At 45.5% G+C, this 19,692-nt stretch overlaps 1 protein-coding gene across 2 annotated transcripts; it reads left to right on the top strand.

The window, feature by feature from the left end:
* The first annotated feature begins 721 nt into the window (after nucleotides 1–721).
* rhogb (ras homolog family member Gb) lies at nucleotides 722–14,486 on the top strand. Of its 2 annotated transcripts, none has more exons than XM_012857637.3 (5): nucleotides 722–947; nucleotides 9,273–9,382; nucleotides 11,562–11,702; nucleotides 11,978–12,148; nucleotides 13,201–14,486. In XM_012857637.3, the coding sequence occupies exons 3-5, from the start codon at nucleotides 11,574–11,576 to the stop codon at nucleotides 13,474–13,476; spliced, it is 576 nt and encodes a 191-aa protein (XP_012713091.1). In that variant the 5' UTR covers nucleotides 722–947; nucleotides 9,273–9,382; nucleotides 11,562–11,573; the 3' UTR covers nucleotides 13,477–14,486. The 2 variants fall into 2 exon arrangements, with proteins under 2 accessions (XP_012713091.1, XP_012713092.1); XM_012857638.3 differs by lacking the exon at nucleotides 722–947 and adding an exon at nucleotides 1,167–1,279.
* Nucleotides 14,487–19,692: the final 5,206 nt, after the last annotated feature.

Raw genomic sequence — 19,692 nt, forward strand, 5'->3', positions numbered from 1 at the left:
ACATTTGGTAAAAATTACCAAAAGTCCAAAATAATCTAAACAAAGTCTAAAAGCAGAACTAGAAGAGAAAGTATTCAACAATTACTACACAGAGACACAAACGGAACAAAAAAAGAGAATTTTTAATCAGCAAGCAGCCAAGAAGGACAAAAACAAAAGATTACAGTAAAACCTTTTCAGATCAAGAGACAAAAAGAGCTAAAAACAGAACATGAAGAAAAAAAAAAACCCAACAAGAAGCTCAACCACCAAAATAAAACTTCACTAAAATAAAATAAGAGAACAGGAAACACTAAAAAGAAACAGACAACAAAACACCACAGCTATACTGAATTTAGGCCAAGACACCGAAAATGCATTAAACCACAAAGTTAGTGACAGAAAATCTGATTTAAAACATAAAATAACCCCAAAAACGACAAAAACGGCAACAGATGGAGGCAACAAACATTCAAAAGAACAAGACATTATAGAAGGTAACTCTTAAATTAGGTACAAATTCAACACAAAATCCACAAAAAATAAATTACAAAACTAAACAAATAATCCAAAAACAAAGAACTGAAAAAAACATCGTCATAAAAATGAGATTTAAGCAAATGAAGAGAACGTTTGGGAGGAGCTCAGAGCAGCAGAATGAGATGTGTCACAATGAACACACCTGTCCTGCGTACCTGGGCGTCAGAGGTGGGCGGGGCTTTTCCGGCACCCTGCAGCCGTTATCAGTAATCCACCTCACAGTCTATTTCTAATGTTTCTCAACGCGCACACACTGAAACTTCCTCAAACTCTGACTCCACCACTTCCCCTCGGACTTCCTCCTCACCATCAGCCCGCCCACCCGTCTCACTGATCCAGATCCACAGACGCTCTCTCTGTCTCACACACTCCTCCAGCCGCAGCAGGACTGAGCGCAGCCCAAAGCCGGAGAGGAGCACCGATGAGCGGTGAGTGCCGTTACTCTCTGTGTGTTGCTGTGCGTCTCCTGCTGCCCTCCAAACTCTGGACGGGTCTCTGGTTCCGCTCGGCGGACCGACCCGTCTCCTCGCTCCAGCAGATCAATAACCTGATGGCTGCTGTGATGGTGAGCAGGAAGCTGGAGATGGACAGCGACCACTCCCTGGGTGTGTTACTTCTTCTTTTAAGCGCTCACTAACCCTCGCTGAGTACGACCGCTTAAAGCCGGCCGAGCTCACAGGGAGGTGATTTATTTGGTGAAACCCTGCAGAGCAGAGGAGGAGAACCATCTGAAGTCTGAGAGAAACATCAGGAACAGCAGGTTAGAGGAAGAGTCTTACTTTAAATAACACCGACTCATTCAGAGATGATCGGATCTTCTCACCAGACGCGTTTATCAGCTGCTGCTGCTTCCACAAATGCTTCTTTAGACACTTTTACTTTACGTCTAGCAGAGAATTATGAGTAAGTAATGAAGATGGTGGGGAACAACAGTGCAGAGGTTCATCAGCAGCCCAACCAGGAAACAAACGTCAGACAGTACAGACCGGCGGACATGAAGCTGAAAACTGGGCCGGCTCTCCAAAGTTTCCAGAAAAGACGCCTAAAAGGTTCTGATTATTCCAGGAAACAGATCTATGTGAGGACAGGAACAGGATCTGTGCTGGATTCCTCAGAATAACGGGTGGAAGGAGGAGCTGCAGAACCTGGATGTTCTCTGACTTGTTTCAGGAAACAGGGATGAACTCTGAGTCCCTCACAGCAGGACAGCCCACCTCACCGTGGGCTCCTTATCTGGGTTCATGGATCCAGGGTGGTGCATCCCTGAAGGCTGGACCTGGACCTGGACCTGGACCTGAATCTGGACCTGGACCTAGACCTGGACCTGGACCTGTGCCTGAAACTGGACCTGTGCCTGAAACTGGACCTGGGCCTGAAACTGGACCTGGACCTGGACCTGGGCCTGAAACTGGACCTGAACCTGGACCTGGACCTGGAACTAGACCTGGACCTGGACCTGGAACTAGACCTGGACCTGGACCTGGACCTTATCCAGGACTCTGTAGCGTCTTCCCTCAGAGGACGACCCAACACCACATTGGGTCCTCTAAGGTATTGACAACACATCCTGGTCCTGGCCTAAACGTGTCTCCTGAAACGGGCTTTTGGCCGGTTAAAGTGTCTCAGGAACCAGAACCTAAAGTGGATCTGGTCAACCACTGGTTTTGTCTCATCCACCAAACAGGACAGGTCCAAATAGGACAATCAGGTCTGCAAAGAGGATCATCAGAGCTGACCATCCAGCAGTGTTGTAGGACTCGAGTCCGAGTCATTAGCTAAATTTAGAGACTCGTGACTTGACTCGAACTTGGACTCAGACTCCTAAATTCAGATCATTCTGACTCGGAAATTGAGAAAAAGACTCGACTTCTTTTATATCATTTGGCTTTTAATATGTCATTAGAATATTATTTGGTGTATGATTTTAATATCTAAATTATTGGTGCAATGTGGTGGAGTGTGGATTTTTTTTTTAGTTTAAAAACATGTAGGCTATGCTTACTTTAGTGCAGAACTTGGACTCAACTTGATCAATAGTGACTCGACTCAGATTTTTTTTTAATGACTCGGACTTGAACACTGGAGACTCGAACCTGGACTCGGACTCGAGGCATAGTGACTTGACTACAACACTGGTAGATCCAGGACTTGTCCAGGTCCAGGTCCAGGTCCAGGTCCAGGTCCAGGAAAAGGCCTGGTAACATCTGGACCCGCCCGGCACCAGGCTGTCTCTCTGATCAGCACTCAGCGGTCAGACGATCCGGATCAGTACCAGAATTATTGGCACCAACATGGAACATGGACTGGGACAACATCTCTGGTGATGGACGTGTCAAACACCTAAAGTTTTCTTATTTCGGATGAAAATGTGTTTTTCTTGAAGTTTAGTGTTTCAGTCCTCGTTTGATTATTTGAAGCTTTATTAAGTTTATTATCAGCTGATGACATCACTCACAGGGTCATCTTCTGTGCTCAGATGTGAAGCAGAAACATCTTTGCTAATCTTAGTTTTTTAAGACGGACGCAGGAAGAGGAGACACTTTTGACACCGCGGGTCCAGTTTATATATCCAGTTACCTTTAACCACTGCTGACTCAGCTGTTCTGACACGTTTCCATTGAAGACTATTTAAATATTGGAATATTACATGGAAAAATGAAGAGAGGGAAGGAAAGGTCTTCCTGGTGGTTCTGTTGTTGTTGTGTTCAGCAGATTAATTGGACCTGGATTAGTTTGGAACATTGTTATCCTGGTTTTTAACCAGTTCAGGCTCAGAACTGAAATGTTTGGTAGTTTTGGATATTTTAGTTCTGGTGTTTGATGCCGTTGGATCATAAAACCCGGTTTGGTTTCATAGTTAAAGACCTGTTCCCCCGTGTGGGTTTGTTTCCTCTGGGTTTGCCTGACATCAGAGATATTTGTGGATGTTTTAGTCCCAGTTTAGCCCCACTGTTTGGACCAGGCCCTGCTTTGGGTTTTACGTGTTTAATTTTTTTTAATCTGGTTTGTCATGATACTAAAATAATGCTACTGATGCGAAAGAAAATACTGGATGCTTGATACCATTTTCAAATCTGTGGCAACATTTCTTTAAGGCACAGGATTATTTCTGGTAAAGAGGAAAAAATTATTATTACCAATATGACAAACTTAATTTTAATTTTCCTAATTAGGGCAAAAAAAAAAAAAAAAAGTAGTGGACAAGCTAGCCCTCCTCCTTTAGAGAAATATATATTTAAGTGTCACTTCCTGGTTTGGTAAAACAGTAGACCAGATAGTGTTCATATTCTCTATTATGCACCTTAATTCAGTCAACCAACTATTTAATTTTATGATAATATCTTAACTTTAGCGTGCCACCATGTGTTTTCAGTTGTTGATGAGAGACAGTTCAGTTTTACCACTGAGGGACGAATAAAGTCTAAACTAAAATAAACTTTATTTAAACTCTGATGCTTAAAATCATATTCAGCAGCAGCTCTGAACATTTTCTGTCTTTCTGGTAATTTTACTGCATCTGTTCTTCAGTGATCAAGTCCTAACACAGGGTGGGTTCTACTGGTTCCTGCTTGGTTCTGCTCCACCAGAACCTGTGTTGTTTTTAGCCACATTAGCCTCCAGCAGCTAAACGGAGCAGTAATGTAGGGCCGTTGTTTTATTATTATTATTATTATTATTATTGTTATTATTATTATTATTATTATTATTATTATTAACCGACCGTCAGCTGATGCTCCTGCGTTGGTTTGTTCTGCAGCAGAACGCAACGTTGGGCGGTTCTGAACTGGAAGCTCAGCCCAACAGAACCTGGTCATCAGGCTGTCTGTGATGCTAACATTTAAAGCTAACATGTTAGCTTATGTTGTTCAGGATGTAGATGTCAGTCGTTAGCTTGTAGCGTTAGCTTCCATGGCACCATTGGATCTTCATGTAAAAGACTTTATATCTTAGCGGGTTTTGGTTCTGATCCAGTTGAATGTTTTAGATCGGGTTTAGCCCCACGGTTGGGATGTTTGACGCCGGGTTTGGGTTCACGGTTTTGGGTTCTGCAGCCCTGTGTTTCTATGGTTCTGCTGGATGTTAAAATGCTGTTAGCCTCAGATTTCTGGGTGTTTGAGACGTGGACCGGTCCAGAACCTGTTGGACTTTCTCTGATGTCATCATATAATATCAAGTAGAACTAAAGCAGCATCTCTGGTGGTTGTGAAGGAGGTTCTGGATGAACAGCCAGTAAATGAAACGCGACCCGGCCGGCTGCAGGTTTCAGAACAAACATTTTCACACCAAGCTGCTGCAGAATGAAGACGTGTTGGACAAACACTTCCTGTTTTGTTTTTGGTGCCGACGGTTCCTCCTCGACCCGCGGCCTCCTGTGGGGGGGGGGGGGGGGGGGGGGTTCAGGAAGCGCCGCTCTCAGAGGCTTTTGGACTCGTCAGGTTCTGACATGAGCAGCGTTATTCTGGTGCAACATCTGCCCAGCTGTGCTCACTGCAGACGCTCAGTAGATTAGATCCAGAACGTTCTGCTGTTTATCTCCAGTTTGGTCCTGCTTGGTGTTTGGGACCCGCTGTGGTCCGGATGTCTGCTGGATTGTTCTGATGGACAGCTGCTCATTAAGGTGTTGGGTCCTGAAATGGGTCGGCTCCGCTTTTAGAGGCCTCCGTTGTTCAGCTGCAGGTTGTCGGTTCCTCTGTTTGGTCGGGAGACGCCTCTGAGGCAGCAGCGTGAATTCTAGATGCTGACGCGGCGAAACCAGAGCGGCCCGTTGGTTCCTGAAAGCCACGGCTGAACGTCTGGGTCGCAGAGGAGCGGTTCTGATGTCTGAGGGGAGTTCAGTGAACCTCATCAGGTTCAGGTGGACCCGGTCTATTAGAGGACGCGTCCCGGATCAGAACACTGACCCGTTGCAGCGTTGGATCAGTGTTCTGGTTCTGAAACGTTTCTCAGAGTCAGATTTCTGTCGTTTAGTTTAATGTCTGTTAGACGCTGAAAGGTTCTGTTCAGAAAACCAGAATCTGCTCATTCTGCAACATTTTCAGCTGAAAATTTTAATAATTTAGCCAAATTCTTTCTGAGATGTGATCCCAACAGAGGAAAGTTGCACTGATGTGAATCTTCTCCATGTTTCTGATGGAATGATGAAGTTCTGGTTCTACTACCGGGTCGGACCTGGATCTTAGAACGGTCTTAAACCAACAAGCGGTCAGAAACGTTTCGGCCCAGTCGGCGCCTGAACATCCATGATGAGAACCTCCTGGTCCGCCCAAAGGTTCTCTGCTGGACTCGGATCCGGTGACTCTGGAGGTTCTGGGAGGTCAGAACTGATTGCCATGTTCTGGAGAACATCTGGAGATGATCTGAGCACCAAGGAGGACCATCCTGCTGGGAGCAGCCATCAGAAGATGGTCATAAAGATGGAGCCAAGCTTTCATGTTCCTTCTCTAAATTCTGACCCGATCATCTGAAACCCAGACCGACCGGACCGGGCCAGGTTCTGGCCAGTTTCCTGTTCTGCTCTGACCTTTTGACCTCAGGAAGTCACCTCCATCCACCCATTCTCTGTAAACCTGAGAGACGGTTGTGGGTGAAACTCCCAGTAGATCAGCAGGTTCTGATAAACTTAGACCCAGTCAGTCCGGTACCAGCAGCCCGGCTACATTCAGCTGGTGAATAAGTGTACCTAATAAAGTGGCCGGTGAGAGTGTATCTCCAACGTTGCTCTGGCAGCAGGGAAGAAGCTGCCGTGTGGCGTTGCACCGTCAACCTTCCGGGCTGATGACCTCGTTAAGCTGCAGATGTTGGACCATCAACCTCAGGATGATGATATTTAATATAATTTAATTTAATTTATTATAATTTATTATCGTCTCCAACGCGTCACCTTCCTGGCTCCTGTAGTCTGCAGGTAGACCATGAACTACATTACCCACAAGTCTTTGCAGCATCAGTCTCAGTTCTGGCCAGAGGAAACATCGTGTGTCAGCTAATAGGCGCTCGCCTCTTCCTCTTTTTATTCGTCCCGCGGTGCGATTGTTCCTCCTCTGCTTCTGTTTTTAGCTCCGTCAGTTTCAGCGTAAATCGCAGCTCAAGCAGTTGGACTGAAAACAGCAGCGAGCGTTTTGAGACGAGTTCACTAACGGGAACGGATCTGTTTCTCCCCGCGTTGCAAAATAAACTGACTGGAAACATCAAAGTTCTGCCATTTCCTCACATTCAGAGGTTCCCCTTAAGAAGAAGCCGCTGATCACAGGAGATTCATGGGTTAGAATGGCCTAGTCAAAGCCCAGACCTGGATCCAACCGAGAATCTGCTGTAGGGACGTGAAAACAGATGTTCTGTGTGAGCTGGAGATGTTTTATGGAGAATGAGCGAAGCATGGGGCTGAATACAGATGTTCTCCACATGTTTACCGTTTATAAATCATAAAAAACCGTCAATCATTTTCCCTCCATGCTGCATTCTGTTCTGCTTGGAACCTGGAGGTTTGGAAACGTCTCCAGTTCGTCTGAACGGCTGAATTCATGAGGAGCTGGAATCAAACCCACAACCTGCAAGCCTCAGATGACGTTCCATCACCTAGTGGCCGGCAGAGAAACTGCTGAATCACTGTTGGGCCGCAGCAGAACCGCAGCAGAACCGCAGCAGAACCTCAGTGCCCACGTCAACACGTAACCATGGCAACACATTGTTTGCTCAAAGTTTCCTTCCGTGGCGTCGTACCGACATCTGGACCGTTCCGCTCTTCTTCTGTGTCTCTGAGAATGAAACGTTCTACTGAGTCGGTTCTGATCCAACCGACCCAGGAATCAGATCCAGCTGGTGAAGATCGGAGGTTCTGACATAAAGAGCCTCCTGCTCAGAATCCTCTGAAGCTGATTGGTCGATTCTCTCTGGGTACTCCTGCTTCCTCCTCCTGTCCACAGTCCTGACCCGTCTGTCTCTGTGTCCTCTGATGGACCTACCTGTCCAGGTGGACCCGCCTGAGCTGATGATGTCATCGGCCCGCCTCCGGCCCGATGCGACCCAGAGCGGTTCTGTTGGGCCGGGTCCTCTTCTTCATGGCGTTGGTTCCACAGAAGCTGTGAAACAGGAAGTCCAGACGGCTCATGAATCGTCACATCAGCAGTTTCTCTGTGTTAGAAATAAATCTGCTGCCACTCGCTCAGAACCACGCAGTCAGAGCAAAGCCTGAGGTGTGAAGCACGAGCGACCCGCTGAACCCAGCCAACCAGAACCAGAACCAGAACCAGCTCAGATAAACTGATCCAGCTGACTCAGCGGACCTCCACCCAGAGCGAGGAGGAGGGCGGGGTCCGCGTCCCCAGAGTCTGGGCTGAACCTCCGTCTGATCACATCTGGACCCAAACGCTCAGCCTGATCAGAACCAGCAGCAGCTATGGAGCCGCTGAACGGACCCAGCCGCCTGTAGAACCCAGCAGAACCGCTCAGCTTCACCCGTCTCTCACACCATGTGGAGGAGTTCAGGTCCAGCTCGCTGCTTCGGGTCGTGGATGGTTCTGCTCTGAAGGTCCGACCTACACTGCAAAAACAGAACTAATAATAAGTTTGAACATTTTCTTAAAATGATTAATTTGTTCTTGATTAGAGCGGCTAAATAATATTATCTGCCAGTGGAATGAATATTTTACCCCTAAAATAAGATAATTAGATATAATACACTTGAAATAAGATGATGGAGATGACTTGTTCCTGTTTTAAGTGCAGAAATCTTATTCCACTGGCAGATTATCCTATTTTTCTGCTCTAATCAAGGAAAAATAGTTTCATTTCAAGAGAAATGTCTTATTTTTAGCTCTATTTTTGCAGTGCAGCATTCTCATCAGGAAGAGGTCTGGACTTTGACTAGGCCACTGCCACGCATTGGTTCCAGTTGATTTTTAGCCATTTTGTTCCAGATCTGCTGCTGTGATTGGACCATTGTTCTGTCTGGACCGGGCTTCAGCTGCGGGCCCAGATGGACTCCAGAACTCTTCGATCCGCCCAATGACTGCAAGTCTGGGTCTCTGGTTCTGACGGTTCTGCTCAGTCAGTCCAGAACATGGCCCAGAAGTCCTGTTCATTCAGAACCAGCATTGCTATCGGAGCTACAGGAGCTGTCTGCTGCTCTGAAATCACCTGGGCAGAACCTTTTCCTGGTCCGATTACTAGAACCGATGGACCAAGGGTCGGTTCCTGGGTTTGATCCTCAGGCTCATCTTAGATCAGAACCTCGGGTCAGAACATCTGCTGATGATCCACATGTTTGTCTCAACGCTCTCCTCTAACCTGAGTTCTGATTGGTCCAAACGGCACCAGGACTCAGGAACAACGGGAACCTCTGGAACCGACCAGAACTCCAGGTTTACAGAACCGTTGGAGCAGGATTTAAAAACGTTCACCTGCTGCTGCAGTTCCTCAGTTCCTGTCCGGCTGACAGCACACTGCAGCTTTGTGTTACTGTGTGTGTGTGTGTGTGTGTGTGTGTGTGTGTGTGTGTGTGTGTGTGTGTGTGTGTTACTGTGTGTGTGTGTTACTGTGTGTGTGTGTGTGTGTGTGTGTGTGTGTGTTACTGTGTGTTACTGTGTGTGTGTCGGCCATAAAACTCCGATATATTCAAGCTATCATGCAAATGTGTGTGTGTGAGAGCAGGATAACATCTCTGCTTTGTTTAGGCACCGCTTCCTTCTGAGCATCATTTCCATAAACACAAATACTGACGCAGATCTCCCCCCCCCCCCCCCCCCCCCCCACAGGCAGAACATGGACGTCATGTGTTTCTGAGCAAACTGTGTCCATCTGAGGAACCTGAAGCATCTGCAGCTGCAAAGACACTACCAAGACTCCACTGAGAAGACGCCTGAAGGTAAACGCCTTAGAGAACGTCTGCAGAGGGAACGATGCCCCCATGCATGAATATTCAATTAAATTTATTTCTATAACTCCATTTAACAACACATCATCATCAAGGTTCTTTCCAAAGTCAGACTCCATCAGATCCTCCAGGTTGGTGAGAAAGTTTCCTCTCTAAGGAAACCCAGCAGGTTGCATCAAGTCTCTCCAAGCAGCATTCACTCCTCCTGAAAGAGCGTAGAGCCACAGTGGACAGTCGTCTGCATTGTTGATGGCTTTGCAGCAATCCCTCATACTGAGCATGCATGAAGCGACAGTGGAGAGGAAAACTCCCCTTTAACAGGGAGGAGAACCTCCAGCAGAACCAGAACCAGGCTCAGTGTGAACGCTCATCTGCCTCCACCCACTGGGGCTTAGAGAAGACAGAGCAGAGACACAGAAAGCTCAGAAGCTCACATTGACCCAGGAGTACTTTCTATGTTAGAGAAGACAGAGCAGAGACACAGAAAGCTCAGAAGCTCACATTGACCCAGGAGTACTTTCTATGTTAGAGAAGACAGAGCAGAGACACAGAAAGCTCAGAAGCTCACATTGACCCAGGAGTACTTTCTATGGTAGAGAAGACAGAGCAGAGACACAGAAAGCTCAGAAGCTCACATTGATCCAGGAGTACTTTCTATGTTAGAGAAGACAGAGCAGAGACACAGAAAGCTCACATTGACCCAGGAGTACTTTCTATGTTAGAGAAGACAGAGCAGAGACACAGAAAGCTCAGAAGCTCACATTGATCCAGGAGTACTTTCTATGTTAGAGAAGACAGAGCAGAGACACAGAAAGCTCACATTGACCCAGGAGTACTTTCTATGTTAGAGAAGACAGAGCAGAGACACAGAAAGCTCAGAAGCTCACATTGACCCAGGAGTACTTTCTATGTTAGAGAAGACAGAGCAGAGACACAGAAAGCACAGAAGCTCACATTGACCCAGGAGTACTTTCTATGTTAGAGAAGACAGAGCAGAGACACAGAAAGCTCACATTGACCCAGGAGTACTTTCTATGTTAGAGAAGACAGAGCAGAGACACAGAAAGCACAGAAGCTCACATTGACCCAGGAGTACTTTCTATGTTAGAGAAGACAGAGCAGAGACACAGAAAGCTCACATTGACCCAGGAGTACTTTCTATGTTAGAGAAGACAGAGCAGAGACACAGAAAGCTCAGAAGCTCACATTGACCCAGGAGTACTTTCTATGTTAGAGAAGACAGAGCAGAGACACAGAAAGCACAGAAGCTCACATTGACCCAGGAGTACTTTCTATGTTAGAGAAGACAGAGCAGAGACACAGAAAGCTCAGAAGCTCACATTGATCCAGGAGTACTTTCTATGTTAGAGAAGACAGAGCAGAGACACAGAAAGCACAGAAGCTCACATTGACCCAGGAGTACTTTCTATGTTAGAGAAGACAGAGCAGAGACACAGAAAGCTCACATTGACCCAGGAGTACTTTCTATGTTAGAGAAGACAGAGCAGAGACACAGAAAGCACAGAAGCTCACATTGACCCAGGAGTACTTTCTATGGTAGAGAAGACAGACCAGAGACACAGAAAGCTCAGAAGCTCACATTGACCCAGGAGTACTTTCTATGTTAGAGAAGACAGAGCAGAGACAGGCACATAAAGACACACATGTTGACATTCACACACTTTTAGACTCTAAAGTGTCCTGATCCGGTCCGGTCCGGTCTGGGGGGTGGAGGGGGGGGGGGCATCCTGCAGCTCCAACATGCCTGGCCTCCCTCATCAGCATCCGGTCCTTCAGCTCTGCAGACATGCACCTGCTTCAGGTGCGCTGGAGGAAGGATGCATGTAGAAGCTGCAGGACGTCCTGCTCCACACAGACCTGAAACCCGGGCTGCAGCGGCCTGAGATGGCCCCGCATCATAAAGGATGCAGCCATGCAGACGTGAACCCAGCAGAAAGCCACGGCGAGCAGCTGGAGGCCGTCTGACCCGCTGATTTCTATCGGCTGCGTCTTTCTGCATAGAGGCTGTCGGCTCTGCAGAAAACAGGAAGCGAGCCGTGAGAGAAACGAGCGATGTAAAAATAGCTGCGAGCAGAGCAGCGGCGCAGCGTGAAGCTGAAACATGTCACACCCAGGGAGCCTCACCCTGCTCTCCGCTCTGCGCCTGCAGGTTTCTGACGCCATGCAGACGGTGAAGTGCGTGGTGGTGGGCGACGGCGCCGTGGGCAAGACCTGCCTCCTCATCTCCTACACCACCGGAGCCTTCCCCAAGGAGTACATCCCCACCGTGTTCGACAACTACAGCAGCCAGGTGGGTCCCTGAACGCACCGCCGCCGCTGGACACGCAGGCTGCTGGTGTGTTCAGGACACGTCAGCGTGGGGGGGGGCATTAACAGAGAGGATCACTCAGACTGGGGCCAGGTACAGCTGCAGAGACCAATCAGCATCAGTCTGCAGCTTCACCGGCTGCTGGCCCCAGCTCCTCCTCATCCAGACCCAGCAGCAGTAAGCTAGATGTTTCTGCAGCCTGGTGGTCCACCTTCATGTGCTCACCTGTGTGTGTACCTGTGCTGCGGTGCGTTCAGGTGACGGTGGACGGACGGGTCATCAGTCTGAACCTGTGGGACACGGCGGGTCAGGAGGAGTACGACCGGCTCAGGACGCTGTCCTACCCACAGACCAACGTCTTCGTCATCTGCTTCTCCATCTCCAGCCCCGCCTCCTACGAGAACGTCAAACACAAGTGGCACCCAGAGGTCAGAGGTCACACACTCCCCCACACGGCTGCAGCGTTTAATGTCAGTGAAGGTCCAGGGCGCAGTAGAGGAGAACAGAGAACCAGAACCTTCTCAGCTCCTAAAGGGTCATGGAGGTTAGATGGACATCTCCAGCAGGGAGGAGATGATCCAGGAGGTCTCTGCTGTAGACCACGCTCACGCTGCCATGGTGGAGATGAGCTCTCCTGGTTAGACCTTCTGCTCTGGTCCAGAGGTGGTAAAACCCTGACAGCAGCTCATCTAGTCTGGTAAAAAGCTGCAGGCCTCAAAGTCCACTTTGATGAAGGACTTCAGGAAAGTCCGTCTGATTGGAGGAATAAATAAAGAGCATAGAAATGTGTGCACAGACTAGACTAGACTAGACTAGATTAGATTAGATTAGATTAGATTAATCTACCCCCTCCTAGAATGTAAAGTGCTTCAGATCATCTCATAAATATTAACATTAGCCAAAGAGAGCCTCAGTAAACAGAAATGGGTTTTCTAAACGATCATGTCATGTATTAGGTCTCCTGAGAAGGTTCTCCACTGTGTGTTCTCCATGTATGGCGAACCATTCTCACTGTATGGAGAACCGTTCTCACTGTGGTTCTCTGGAGAACCACGGCTTTAGAGACATTTCCGTCACCCTTTCCAGACTGCAGGATGTGGGAGTCTTTGTTTCTCGTCCGTTCTCGGGTTTCTTCAGACGGGACACTACTTCCTGCCGTCAGACAGGTTCTACAGGAGCGGTTTCTGGTTTCTACAGAACCCGGTAGAACCAAAGGAACATTGTTAATCCCAGTTATATTTCCACACAGGTCCAGCTTGGTTTAAGTGTAATCTGTTGTTTTACTCCGGTTCTCTTTGTCTGATGTCAAAGTCTGAAACATTTAAAGGAGGAAACACAGAATGTGGCAGGAAGTGAAGTGAAGTGAAGTTCAGATTTGGGTCTGAACATCTTTTATCGTCCCATCCTGGACACCAGAACCGCTCCTGGTTCTTCTCCTGGACGTCTTTAACATAAAGATCTGACCTTGTTTCTTCTCCAGGTGTCCCACCACTGCCCCAGCGTTCCCATCCTCCTGGTCGGCACCAAGAGCGACCTCCGGAACGACGTTGAGATCCAGAGGAAGCTGAAGGAGCAGAACCAGACGCCCATCACCAACCAGCAGGGCGCGGCCCTGGCCAAGCAGATCCAGGCGGTGCGCTACATGGAGTGCTCGGCCCTGAACCAGGACGGCATCAAGGAGGTGTTCGCCGAGGCCGTCAGGTCCTACCTGAACCCGCAGCCCACCGTCAGCAAGAAGCCCTGCGTCCTGCTGTGAGCCCCCGGGCCGAGCTGCTCCGTCTGAGAGACTGCTCCCACAATATTTTACCCTTATTTCTTCAGATTTTTAGCCTTTAATTAGAAAACAGGCAGGTTTAGGAGTGGGATTAAAGTTTTTCCAGAAGCTCTGATGCAAAGCGAAGGGCTGTAGTTTGAAATGTGTGTAACTCTGCTGTGACCCGCGACCCGATCTCAGCCCATCAGAACCGTCTATAAACCCGAGCTATGGTCCGAATCCTAACAGAACCGTCCTGGGAATGATCGATCTCTGGGTGTAGAAAAGAAATCGCCTCAAATTTTAGTTTTAGTTTCACAAACAGGTTCATTGGTCTGAAATTATCCCCAGAAAAAAGTCTTTAGGTTCAGATTAGCATCAACTTCCTGAGCAGGAGTGGTCGGGCTCGGGTGGAGACCGGTGCTGGTACCGGTACCGGTACCACCAGAACCGGCTTGGTTTCTACAGAGAAGGAAGCAGCACACAGAATCACACACACACCGTTTACACGAACGCTCCTTTACCGCAAACAACATTCAGTTTGATCAGATTTATCAGAACCAAACCAAGATGGAGCCGCTGTCTCCCCGTCCTCACATTTAAAATTATTAAGACTAAATGTTAATATTTCTGCCAAACACGTCGACACAAAACCATCCTGGCGCAGAAACGGCTTCAGTCTGAGGGCTAAACATCCGAAGCTAAAAGATCAGCGCAGAAAATGCTACATGCTAACATTTGACCAAGAGAACGCTGTTAACTGATGACACTGTGAAACTTTGGTTTATTGTTTAAATGCAAAATATGGAAGAAATGTCTGATCTCAAACTGAATGATCCTGCAGGCTGGTTGTGGTTTTTTAGCTAAGCTGCTAGCGAGGCTAACGCCCTGAAACCAGCTCCACCACTCCATTAGCTTAATTCTTCTCTTAAATTTTATTGATTATTTTATTGGTGAATTAATTTACATTATTTTATTTAAGTGGACAATGCAATAAAAACACCTTTCATGCAGTGAATGGCTGCTGCGGTTTATTTCAGTAATTTCCTCATAGCTAACGGCTAACGTCATTGTTTGTCCTGAGAAAGAGAAGCTAACCCAGAGGCTGCAGACGCATTAACCATCATCGCTCCTCTGTAACAGCATCCAGAAGTCCTTCATCCTGCAGAGAGGAACATTATTCCAGGAGAACATCTCAGCTGCTTCCAGCTTCCAGGATGGACGTCCAGCAGGTTCAGCCCAAGATCAGAGCAGAAAGCAGGAGCTTTGAAGGAGAAAGAACCAAGATGGCAGCCGGACTGAGGTTAGCAGAGCTTCATCTGGAGGAAGGACCAGACGTCTGGGACAAAGTCCTCTGGACAGAGGAGACCAACGCTAAGATGTTTGACCCTGATGGTCAGAACCATGATGAAGGAAACTAGACAGAGCAGATCGGTACCAACATCTCCTCCCAGTGGTAAAACACGATGGTGGAAGGATGGTGATCTGGGCCTTTTCAGCATCAGACATCAGGTATCACCAGGAAAACTGTTTCCTGTTCCTGTCTCACGGCGAGGCTTCACCTTTGGAGACCACAGCAACATCACAGTTAACCAGCCAATGAACTAATTACAGGCTAATCAGCCCACAACATATTTTATTCTTAAAATGTTGCCACTATTAAAAGATGTGGAGTATCTCAGCATGTGACCTAAAATTAGAATTTTATTTGTAGCAGAAGAAGCTTCCTTACAGTAATGTGAAACTTTAGGTCTCCTCATTATTCTGAGAACTCTGCAGGTTCCCTAAACAGCAGCCGAGGTTTTACTGCTAACGGACCAGAACTCCGCCCCGGTTCTGTTTGAATAAATGACGCCGGGAGGGAAGTCGGTTTAATGAGCGACCTGCTGACCAACAACTTCCCCAAACGATGAAAGGTCTCCTTCATGCAATAATCAAATCATAGCAGCACCGTGATCACACTGAGCAGCGCTGACCGGTTACTAACGCTGAGGGGAAGCACACCTGAGCTCACCTTTGCTGCGATGCGTCAGAGCGTCCGCCATGTTGGATGTGGCAAATCTGCTGTTAGACTGAGTCACTTAAACAGTATCAGAGGGAATTTAATCTCAGAATATACTTTCTATTCGTAACATTTTTATTTTTGTAATATTACGAGTTTATTTTCGTATTCCCTTAGCTTCATTCTCCTGACTTTATTCTCGTAAAGAATAAAAATTAGTATAAGAATCTAAACTGGCCCTATTACTCCAGGAGTGAAATAGTTCTGCAAACTGACTATTCTGGAAATGTTTCCTCTTAATTGTCATAATATGACGTTTTTCTCATAATGTTACCACTTTTGCCTTTTTATTTACTTTATTCTCCTATGACTTTTTTCTCATATTAGTAATTTTCTCTTTATTACTCCCCCCCAAAAGTCTGTTCCTAATCTGTGACAATACCAGAATTTATAAGGTTCACATGTGACACGGTTTTATGAAATAATGAAGACCACAATGTGTAGATTTAACTAATTTTATATTCATAACACATACACACGTCTCTCTCTCTCTCTCTCTCTCTCGTGTATACATATGTACTTATGTATACAAACACACACACACACATATATATATATATATATATATATATATATATATATATATATATATATATATATATATATATATATACACACACACACATACATTAGTAATCTGGACATATACTTAAATATAAACACACACCTATTTATTTAGAATACTTCAAAGTCTATATATGCACATCGATCAAAACATCAAAAGTCAATTTGTCTCTCAATTAGTCTCTCTATTTTTTTTTACAAGTATATATAAGCTTCATCTATATCCTTCATATCGTTGAGGTTCACTGCTTTCTGCCACATACAATATGGCGGTGACGTTGACGTAAAAACCTGCACCCAATGGGGCGTCTACGTTGTCTGTGTTCGGTTCCGGTTTGAGCCTGCCTCCATGCAGCAGCGCCCCCTGCTGTCCACAGGCCTAACTTTAAACTAGAGGTGTTAAATAAGACAAGTGAGAATATCACGAAAAGCTCATTTATTTCGGTGACTCTGTAGAAAACATGAAACTGATCGTTTCCAGGTATTTGTTTCTGGTCATTTTGATTTGAACAAGTTCAGTTCCAGAGGAAATTGAGTATTTTGTTAGACAAATGAATAAAAAGCATAGAAAGCAACAAAAGGCCACGTTTCATCGCAGGCTTCATGTAAATAGAAAACATGGTGGAAAAAGCTGCAGCAGACAGGATCATGTAGAAAAATCTTCTGGTTCTGGTTCCCTGGGTTTTGTGAAGTCCAGTCAGTGCAGCGGTTCTGGAGGTCTTCATTCCTCCTCCTGCTGACCAGCTTCATGGAGGCGCTGGTTTTATTTCCCAGCAGGACTTGGTGCGGCCCGCGCTGCCAAAAGGTACCAATCCCCACTTTAATCACCACGGTGAGCTCATGCCGGTGTAGACAGTCTACAGACCATGTTTCTGTATTTAAATGCTTTTTATTGGTCTGATGATGTCATTTCCTGAGGAACTACAGAGAGCCTCATAGCTGCTAGCTTAGCCTCTTAGCCTGAGCTTCAGAGCGACTCTGAGACGGCAGACACTTTTATCCTGGTGAGGCTGTTGACCCTGTTACTAAAAAAAGCTGTGATTGGTTGATGGTAGAAGAAAAAAAAAAACACAAATGTGCTCCTAATGATGAAAGGAGAGAAATTAACTGATTAAACTGCATCAGAAATGTGAAGTAATGAAACTTAGTTATCACAGCATCAAAATGTTTGAACGAACCTTATTGACATCATTATTTTTACTGACTAGTCATTTAACTACTTTATCTATTTTATATTAATGCGCTCTGACCTGTCAGCGTTTAGCTGCGATCACCTGCTGGTTTAATAAACAGTAATAAAGTGAACTGGACTGCAGTTCACGGCGCTGGTAGGAGAATAAAGTGTTAAAAGGTAAACTGGTCCCTGCATAACGGTGTAAACAGAATATGAAGCGTGTTGCTGCAGATAAATCCTCCTTTTTCTCTGCTTTGCAGCAGCAGCCTGGTGAGAAGCGATCAGAAGCAGGGCATCAAACCAGCAACCTTCTAGACCAGGGGTTCCCAGACCTTTGTGGGTGCAAGTTTATTTATTTATTACTTTTTGGGGATAAGTGACGAGAATAGCATTTAATATTTTATAAAAATAAGCGCCTCCGTCCTGTTTTAAAATGAGGAATGTTGAGCATCTTGTAAAGTTATACTTTGGTTTCAGTTTCACAAACAAAGAAATAAAAAAATCTTTTTAGCACATCAGTATCGAATCATCTCCCTTTGGGAAGAACTGACATCATCATGCAACACATTAATACTTTCTCCCCTCTTTTATATTGATGCTTTGTCTATTTATCCTTAATAAAATGACATTAGGTCAGCCAATCAGCTCTCTCCGTTTCCACCACCTTCCTGGTTCTGAGCCTCACTAAAAGTCCTGCTCTCTCCTAACATTGTGTTACTTCAGCAGCTCTCTGAAGGCCTGACACGCTTTATGAATAACTTTTATATAACCGAGGTAAAAATCTAAGAAAAATTCTAACATTGTTCCTTAAATGACGTCACTAAAACCTCCTTTTAGTTCGAGGAATGTTGCTGAATACGGGCCTGGTCTTTATTAACAGTAAGAAACATTAAAACCGTAAAAAGTACATAGCCACGTTATATGCTTGATAAAAAAGACGACAAACCGTTTAATCATGATAAAATAAAGTTATATATACACACACCAAGCTTCCATCCTAATAGTGTTCTGATGATCCATTTTGAGGATAAATAGAACCAGCACCAGGCCCGATTAGCAGATATAAGCAGATGTGGCGCCATCTAGTGGCAGTATCATAGAACTACCATAAAGCCAGTTTGCTTAATTAATAAATCACTAGTAAATAATGATGGACTGAGCCTGATCCTCTGCAATGTATCACAGTAAAGCAGCAGCTCAGCGTGATGAAGACCGTTATTAATTAAATAAACAATCTACAGCAACTTTAAGAGCCTCATATCAGAACATTTACTCCCGTCAGTCAATCTGAGCCTCGGCAGGTTTAGTTTCAGAGAACACCAACGTTCAGATTGGATTCAGTAATTTCCCTCTGGGATTATTAAAGTATGTCTGATTCTGACATACTTTAATAACAGAGACATTCCAGACTTTTCCCTCCAGGAATCATATATTTTAGCTTTCCTCTGGATCTTGGACCTTTATTCATTGTTTCACTGGGAGATGCTAATAGCCGTTAGCCACTTCCTTGTTTTAACCCCTGCTGCACATGCTCAGTACATACTTCCATTAAAATGGTAAATAAACACTAAAAGGCTTTATTTACTAAAAACTGAGCAAAGACCAGGGGTCCGTTCTTCGTACGTCGCTAACTCAGTTAGCAGGATTTCATTGTTGACGATTTGACCTGATATTGGATCGTTTGGTTCTTCGAAAGACTTTCTGCACTTGTTGTCATAGCAACATGTGCCCCAGCTTAAACCTGCTCGAGAGCAGGCTTATTTCATGTAAACAAGATTAGATCACGGCTGTATAAGCGGAGGAGATAGGGAAGTCTGCCGTAGCCATGTCCATTTTTACGACAGCAACCTGTTGCGGAAGGTGCAAGAATAATTTGCAGAGTTTTTCGAATTAATCGCGTATTGCGCAATAGACATGATCCTTTAGCGCAGCGCGACAGTAGAGAGATTTTTCTTGGTGGCTGTTATAAACAGACAAACATCATTTAACAGTGGCTTTTAAAGAGGAAAAAGTGATGTTGGAGCCATAAATAGAAAATATTTAAGTTATTTGTATGATGGTTTGTTTTTTATTTTTATCCTATTCAGTAAGAAGATTTGTTCAGGCCATTTTATTGTGAAGTTTAGTTTTACTTTGAAAGGCTTGCTTCCTGTCGAGCCGTATATTGTATTAGAAAAAACTATGGATGGATTATCTAGACACGGAGCAATACAGTTTTACCGTGTAGACTGTGGATGACTTGGAAAAGGAAGATTTTCATTTTTTATGGATAAAGATTTTTTTTTGTTAAAATTTCCAGTTTGCACGTGTCCTTTACTTCCAGTGTCTAAGGAATGACACTGAAATTTGGATCTCTTGACATAACAAGTGCCTTTTTAAAATAAAGTGTAATAATTAAAGGCTACCATTTTGTAGAATA

This window comes from Fundulus heteroclitus, chromosome 11 (assembly GCF_011125445.2).
Source record: "Fundulus heteroclitus isolate FHET01 chromosome 11, MU-UCD_Fhet_4.1, whole genome shotgun sequence".
Classification (NCBI taxonomy): domain Eukaryota; kingdom Metazoa; phylum Chordata; class Actinopteri; order Cyprinodontiformes; family Fundulidae; genus Fundulus; species Fundulus heteroclitus.

Bases quoted from the DNA above. Each gene is read 5' to 3' on its own strand.
- rhogb (XM_012857637.3), top strand. From the start codon at position 11,574: ATGCAGACGGTGAAGTGCGTGGTGGTGGGCGACGGCGCCGTGGGCAAG. The intron at 11,703-11,977 runs GTGGGTCCCTGA...CGGTGCGTTCAG, and splicing joins TCGACAACTACAGCAGCCAG to GTGACGGTGGACGGACGGGT. The intron at 12,149-13,200 runs GTCAGAGGTCAC...TTTCTTCTCCAG, and splicing joins AACACAAGTGGCACCCAGAG to GTGTCCCACCACTGCCCCAG.